At 39.9% G+C, this 8142-nt stretch overlaps 1 protein-coding gene across 5 annotated transcripts in view; it reads right to left on the bottom strand.

Annotated features, from left to right (window-relative positions):
* Positions 1-1190: 1190 nt before the first annotated feature.
* The window catches only part of LOC103357640 (misshapen-like kinase 1), a 76791-nt gene continuing 69839 nt past the window's right edge, over positions 1191-8142 (bottom strand). For all 5 annotated transcript variants that reach the window (XM_008282272.1, XM_008282276.1, XM_008282274.1 and 2 more), the window contains 2 exons: positions 6390-6529; positions 1191-5733 (listed from right to left, as the gene is read on the bottom strand). In XM_008282272.1, coding sequence (XP_008280494.1) covers positions 5650-5733; positions 6390-6529 — 224 coding nt within the window. In that variant the 3' untranslated portion in view covers positions 1191-5649. The remainder of the gene's footprint in view (positions 5734-6389; positions 6530-8142) is intronic.

The raw sequence follows: 8142 nt of genomic DNA, 5'->3' as shown, positions 1-8142 counted from the left end.
CGATCAATGGCCATTTTGTCCATTTTCGCAGTGTTTTTTGCATTCAACTGACTGTTGTCGGAAGGTCGTTTCACCTACAGCTACAAGATTCGAGGACCCGTCCATCGCCGCTTGCGGCTTTAACTATGTGTTGTTCCACCTTAATTCACTGAATGCCCCATGTCTGACCATTTTCAATTGGCCTGATTTTTGTTTAAGAGGTGTTTAGATAATGGATGGATGGATGGATAGATGTGTAAAATCTGGGTTCATAGGTACCATTAATATCTGAGTTAAAAATTCTTAAAGAGGGGTCGGGATCATGTTATTTTTTTGTGCCTTTTTCTTCCCACCAATCTGTGAAGCCATGTTTGAGGAGCCATAACTTGAGAAATAATGCAGCTAGAGTCCTGAAAGTTTGTAGACTCGTTGATATGGACACATGGTTCTTGGTGGTACAACCGTGCTTTGACAGAACAATACAAACCAGTTATATGATGGTGCAAATTTGGTCAAAAAATGTCCACGTTGTTTAAAAATCTGTTTTTAAATCTTTTCCAATATTCCACCAACCCTAAAACATTTATGGTTCAACCAAAGTGGCTAAATTTGTCCTGTGATTGGCACCAATAGAAGCTTTACATGTAAAGTATGGTGCCAGTCAGAGACAAACTTAATAATTAAGAAAAATAAATGTTTTTACTTTACCTCCTTTAAGAATTTAACTCAAACACTAAATGCTATCTATGATTTCAGATTTGACACAGTTTACATAATAACATACAAAAAAAGAAATCAAAAATATGATGATCAAGCATAATTTTTTTTTTTTTTTAGATTTGTTGATTTGAGGTGGAAGGACCCCCACACCATTTTCCCTCCCTTTCCTGCGCCACCATCCCCTCCTCAACTTACCTCACCTTCGTCAAGCAACACAATGCAGCCTCTCTAGCTAACATAGCATTAGCAAATGTAGCTAGGCCAATGTTACACACTTGTATGTTCCAGTGATCTTCTTCAACAAGCTCAAACAGACGCCTGCACATTGTCCAACTTGCAGAAAATCATTAATTGGTGCAAAGTTTTGGTGTTCGCCCTTCATCAGGCAAATATTTAGTTGCTTAATATTACCATGAAGAGTTTCTGTAAGTCTGAAATCAAGCTGTGGGTAGAAAACACATCATTGCAAAAAATACCACACCTCACGCCTCTGGATTCAACATTATTTATTGTCTCACTGTCTTTTGCCTCTTTACACGGAAACACGAGTTAGTGTGTGTTCATCTCAAAGCAGGAGGGCTACAGTATACGATGCATCCAACAAAGGTCCAGTGCAAAAATAACACAAAAAGAATCATCTTTATAAATGGTACAGGAGGGCAAATATATATATATATATATTCTCAGATACATTTCTATATAATATTTGGTCTTATATAATCTCTTTAGAATTTGTACAGGAACACAAGTGTCTGTTGTGTCAGAAAACACCAGAAGCCTCCTACAGCGATCCTTCAGCTAACGGTCGGGAAGTAAAGTTTAAAGTTCGACCACAAGGTAACTTCTTGGATAAATCTCTTTTTTTTGGAAAAATATCACATTTCAAAAGATCATCAGTTAATTATAAATGGCTATCAGCTTTTATAACGCAAGCAGGAGGATTATTTTGGGATAAAATTTGATATAAAGTTGAATATTTAAAAAACACTATTCAGTACAATCACTGTCACTCTCATATCGTTGCTCTTCTTCTCTTCACCACAACCATCATTACATCTACATTATCTAAATAAATTAAGCCTCTTTACACTCCACATAAAAACATCCACGTTCCTTCTACGAACTGACCACCTGACTTAAACCACCGGCCTTCTTCTCCTTTAACTCCATCCTTTCTCCACTCGCACACCAAATTCTGGCTCAATGAAAAACCTGTTTCCAATCTACATCACACCCTCCTACGCAAACGTTCTCGCTTTAAATCCCATCGGCAGACTTTTTGTTAATACGCAGGCTGGGAAAAACAACAGTTTGCACCTAATTGAATATTGAAATAAAAAAAATCTGCATCATTCTTTGTCCTGCTTCAGCAAAAAGAGAGAAAAAGAAGCAGAGCTGGGTCCATTTACGGTTACTTTTAACTATAAAATGTTGTGTTTTAGAATAAGTAGTGGATCAGAAACATGAGGAATCAGTGGATATGATCTTGTGGATAAAATATCAATCATTTGCCTGACAGAAACAATAAAAAGAGTGGAAAGCCGTAGAGAGAAGAAGTAACGGGAACAAAGAGGCAGGAAGTGGTGAGAAAACGCCGCAGAGAGTTGAGGATAAGACGCAGAGGGAAGGAATGTGAGAGGAGACGTGCTGAGAAAAGGAGTTTGTGGGAGAGCTGGAGACGTGAGTCACTGAAACAGAACCTATCATGATGTGAACCGGTGGAAGGTGTGGGAGGAGGAGGAGAAGTGATCTCCCTCCGTCTCATTACTGATACAGAAACAGAAGTCTGCTTCTAACGAGGCTCAGGGATGATGATCGACCTGAACGTGCAGCACATCGCCGGGCGAGACGCCGGTCAGGATTCACTGAAGCAGGACGGAGAATGATGCAGATTGAAACAACAGTCGTGTTGGTGAGACGAATATGATGGCGGGTTTACGACGACATAGCAAAATAAACGCAGAAAATACATGTTTACTGGATTTTAACAGTAGAAAGGTGCAGGAACCTGTTTCTAACACACTGAATATTCCCTGTGATTAATACTGTCGCTGTATTATAACTGCACAGAACAATTTAAGTGGGTTTAAACTAACACAACATGGCTTTAAATACTAATCAGAGTTTGCAAAATAATCAATCTCAACTGGAACAGAAGCAAGAAGCTGATAAACGAATGGCTGAATTTGTTAAGTAACCTTAATAATTAACTTTACATCAACACTAACAGAGTGTTGGTTTAATGAGTGCAGTCGTCTAGTTCCTGGACATTGTCTCTCTATGTTATTATTTTTAACGTAAAGCAGAAGCTGAAACCTCTGTGCTGGTTCAGGATCAGCTCTGATCCGGCCTCCCGTCCCATCTGGACTCTGCGATGGCCGGGTTCTTGTTTGGGAACCCGACCAAACCTGCCGATTCCAACCGTCTAACAGCTGAGCAGACCGAAGCTGAGCCCAAACCAACACAGAGGATAAATGTGACGGGAAATAAAGTCTACATCTGAATGAATTTATGCAAATACTAAAACTGTATTAGAATTACTATTAACCTCCAAATTTGTTGGCAGTTGTTTCCAAAAATCTTTGAATCTATGCAAATATTAGCTCAACGTATGTGAAGTTAACTTGTGTTTTAATCTCATGTGTGAACGCGACACACTTTGTTCTAATCAGCCTGTAAATTCATGCGCTGTAGCCACGATGAGCTATCTGGTCTGCTCTGGTGCTTCCCACTGAAAACAAATGAGACATTTGGTACAAACGTAGCAATAAGACAGTCACAGAGTTCAATTTCCAGTTTAAAATATTCTCACAGAACCAGCTGTAAATATTTCCTCTCAAGTCTAGAATAAAAACTAAAAGTATCGCTGAATATAAAACGTTTTGGCGCGACGGTCGGCAGCCACAAAGAGTAAATGCAGAGCAGAGGATAATGTGACAGACGGATATAATGACAATGGATAAATTCACATTTGAAGGTAAAGACCAATTATCTCTTTACCTTTAGCATACATAAGCATACATGTGAACAAATACCCTGCAGATCTCTTGTTTAAATTTGGCATCAGTCCTGGGGGACGTTCAGGCCGACGGATGATCTCATTATTTTATAACATGATTCTGGTTTCAAATCAGAAAGTCAGTTGTGAATTTTCCCTCACTGGAAGCATCAAAGCTCTCATCTTTGGTTTCCTGCTTTGAAGCTCGTCGTGTAAATGACGGCAAAATATCATTAAAAACACAAACGATATGATACAACGGGGCGATGTCACGTCTTCCAGCCCGACTCATCGCATCTCCTCAGGTCCCAACACTTGGGTAGTGTAACAAATACTGATCCAGAGGCTTCCATCTCTTCAACGCTGACTACAGAATGGCTTTAAAACGTCTCCTCTTTGAACCTTCAAAGCAGGATGTTGAACAGAAAACATGAACAAGATGACTATTGTGCAAAAACACCTGACGTCTGGAAACCAACCACAAAAAAAAACAGACTTCACATTTGATCTTTCCAACCAGGAGCCTGAACCGGAGCCTTCAAATTCACTGTCAGTAGCTCGTCGTCAGGCGCTCAGAGAAGGTGGAGACGACAAGTGTGAAGTGTGTTCTGGGGGCTGAGTTCCACATTCATGAGCCTATCGTTCTGTACATAGAGATGGCTTTTCATTTAGAAAATATTTAGAAAACAGTGCATCTTACAAGAGTATTTACATCCTAAGCTGCTGTACAAAGAACCACGGAGAAGCCTGTTACTGTGGCGCTGTGCTTGTTTCTTATCTCTACATCAGGACTGTGGCTTCTACAGCAAAGTCAGAGGCTCTGTTGTAGAGGAATAAACCGCCTGGTCCAGGTGTGTGAAGGTGGATGTGATACAAACACAAACTCGCCTTTAATGCAAAATGTGATGCAGCAAATATACCGAGAGATTATTTTACTATTGGTGAAGAAAAACCTGACGTACTGCTCTGCTTCAATCAAAAATAAATAGTTTTACATCTTAAGAATACTGATTGATCTGTTTAAGAAATAATACTGACTTGAAAGGGAAATACTTCTCACACATTACTTCATAGTCATCAACAACTTAATTTGTTTGGGTTCTTGAACACTGATTATAGCAGTAATGAGGAAACTAAACTCAACTGAAGGCCTTCAGAAGCGTGGAACAGTTTTGAGGTATTACAGACGGACTGGTCTTGATCTGGAAACTGACTGAAGGGACAGAATTCGGGATAAAAAGTGGAATGACATGAAGTAGCTGATCTACTCGTTGAAATGCCCAGACGATGCTCAGAGAGTGAACGAGGTTAATGGAGGACGGTTCAACGCCGGCGTGAGAATAACATCCAGGTGGAATGACTCCATCGGGTGAGGAGGAGGCAGACGATCCAGTGAAACGTCACAGCTGGGCAACGTTAGAGCAAATGTGAGTTAAGAAGTGATGTACACACGATTAGTGGATACAACCGAGTCCATGGGGGGGTTAACTGATCCAGGAGAGATGAGCTGAGCTGGAGTCCTGAGGCCAGATGTCAACAGGTGTTTGTTTGAAAACTCCAAACAATCATCCAAATCCAGTTTTTCTTCTGGTGGATGTGGATAAAACGGCACAGAAACAGTGTTTGTGGACGTGAAGCCATGAGACGGACTCAGGTTACAGATGTCAGTTATACCTTCTGACATTTCTGTGGATGGATGCAGCGACGTCAAGCTGAATATTAGGTCCAGATTTTTGTGCTGTGATCAGCCGTCAGTAGTCACGGATGGAGTGATTCAAGCTTTTCTCCTCAACCATGGACATATCTACACATTTACATGAAAACTACACAGACTGAGGATGGAGGAATAGATCCGTGTGCGGCGTCCGCTGCTCATGAAGGCTTCAGCAGGCCGATCCAGATTAACGACGGCAGACCCGACCGGCTGATCCCAGAGTCACCAGGTCCAGTCGTTACCAGCTGAAGAGCGAGTTCTGTCCCAGAGTCATGAAGTAGATCTGACTGCTGCCTCCCGACTGCACTGAAGCGAAGAAGACCTGCACCAGGAGAGAGTTTAGGAAGGATTAGGAACGACACTCAAGGCTCAAAAATAAGGAAAATATTTGACTCTCTGAAACAGACAAATAGTCTCGTGAAACTTTAATGCAACACGTCGTATTTAGTTTCACAAATTCACTGCAAAACTAGAAATATTTTTTAACACTGACAGGTAGAACTTTAAGGTTTAAAGTATGAAGCTAATGGCTTATCAATAGAAACAACTAGTAAATATGAAGATTCAAACCAAGTTAATGGAACAATACATTAATTGGTTCGTGTTGGTGGAATTTGTTCAACTTATCTACAGGAAATATCTTCATTATGAATGCAACACAAAAAAGTTGGGCCCTTTTCCTGCAATTTAATTTAAAAAAAATAATCAAAAAGATAAAAAAAAGTTTGGAAAAACTCTTAGAAATACACAGCTTGTTTTAAAAAAGCCCAACAGGAAACAAAAAGTTCAGCCTTGTGACATTCAGACTTGTTATTTGAAAGCTTATTTTGTAGAAATTACATATTTATAAATGTTTTTAAACAAAATTCTTGTTATTTTATTTAATTCTTTAAGATATATCAGATGCGTACGTATTGAAAAGATGTCAGGCATCAAATGACTGCGTTAAGCGTTAGGATTTACTCAGTGTCCTCTTACCTTGTCGTTCCTTTCACACAGGAACTTGAGTTTTTGGGCCTTTTTGTGCATGAAGACTCCCTCCAGGTTCCCGGTGTTGGCTGATCTCAGCTCGATGGCCTTTTCTCCCCAACCCATCACCTGGTTAGACTGAAGGTAGGCTGCACAGAGAGACACGGAGGCAGAACACAGCTGTGAGACGACAACCTCAAATAAAAGAGGATTTATATCCCTACACATAAGACTGAATACTGTCCATCTGTCCTGTAAACACAGGACCAGAGGTTAGACTCCAGTCAGTTACTGTTAGAGGCCTTCATCAGAGACATCTCTTCTTGCTGGAACATGATGGAAAACCTTCAACCTTTCGCAATAACAATTTAACAGAACTCTATAATTCTCCTGCATCACAACAACTTTCTAACATGGAAACGTGTCCACCAAAGAAACCAGCAGAACAAGCCGTCCAGCCTGATCCTCAGCAGGACGGAGCAGCTGCAGAATGTACAGGAGAACCAGAACCAGCAGGATCCCAACCTACACATGAACAACCAGAGAGGCTCTTAAGGACTCGCAAGAAGGAAAATTAAAAGCTGGCCACGGACAAGGAGGTTAGAGAGAACGAGCTCATCCAGACACTTCCTCCTGATCTGTGGAAGATGAACTGAGCGTTGAATCGAAGTGAAGAAACTCAGCAAAGAACCGCAAACACCACAAGAGGACAAACATGCAAAGATAGAGGCTGAGAAGAAGAAGAAAAGAAAGAAGAGGAGAAAAAGAAGGAGATGAAGGAGGTAAAGGAGAAAGAAAAGAAGAGGAAGAAAGAGGAGAAAAACAAAGAACTGAGACAAAGTAAAAGTGAAAAGAAGAGGAATAACGTCTGTTCTGCTCCTTCTAACAACCGTCTGCTGCTTTTCCACCTTGTTCTGTGTCTGTTGGTTTATTGCAAGTAATAATACTGTGATGATACTAATAATAAATAACTAAATTAAAAAGAAAAATAAAGGTGACATTATCTGCCTGTCTTTGTTTGACTGCAAATAAAAATTAAAATATAACCTTCATTTCAATTTTAAAACATGTCTTGACAGTAGAAGACTGTTTTCTTTTTCTGTGATATTATAACATAACAGCTGAAATAAAGTTGTGACACTTTAAGACTAATGTAATAAAACAGCAACAAGGGAGCCATACTTAACTTTAAATGCACTTTCCAACTTAATTAAAGGTCTATGCATTGAAAACACTTGAACTGAAGGTCTTGAGTATTTAGAAAACTTCTATTTAAAGCAAAATGTTCTAATCTCATTTAAAAATCTCACAGACCTGCAAGTCTTCCGGGTTATTGATGAATACATGGATATTAATTTAAATACTAGAGAACAGTCGCTTGTATGAAGTGTTGCCTGAAAATGCTTGAAACCTACAGTTCTACAGTTTCTCCAACCAGACGGCAGCTTCAGTCAACGTTCAACCATCCAGTAAACTCCTCTAAGAGCTACTGATGGAGACTTAAAGTACCAGCGCTAACACATCTGTCTGTCTGATGTGTTACAGACCCACAGAATGACCAGCATCTTATTTTTAGCCCATCTTGTCCCAAATGTGTCTCCACAGAATCTAGTTCAGGTTCTCAGCTGCTGATCCAGAACCAGCAAGTCAGCGTGCAGAAACACTGCAAAGACATTCTGCTGGAACTTCACTGTAAAATCTAACTTTGTATGTAAAGATATCACCTTTATGTGTTTGTGTGTGTATTCAGTAATATAAGAGG

This window comes from Stegastes partitus, unplaced genomic scaffold (assembly GCF_000690725.1).
Source record: "Stegastes partitus isolate 25-593 unplaced genomic scaffold, Stegastes_partitus-1.0.2 Scaffold265, whole genome shotgun sequence".
NCBI classification, from domain to species: Eukaryota; Metazoa; Chordata; class Actinopteri; family Pomacentridae; genus Stegastes; species Stegastes partitus.
Note: the sequence above shows the minus strand (reverse complement) of the source record. Positions and strands in the feature narration are given on the sequence as shown.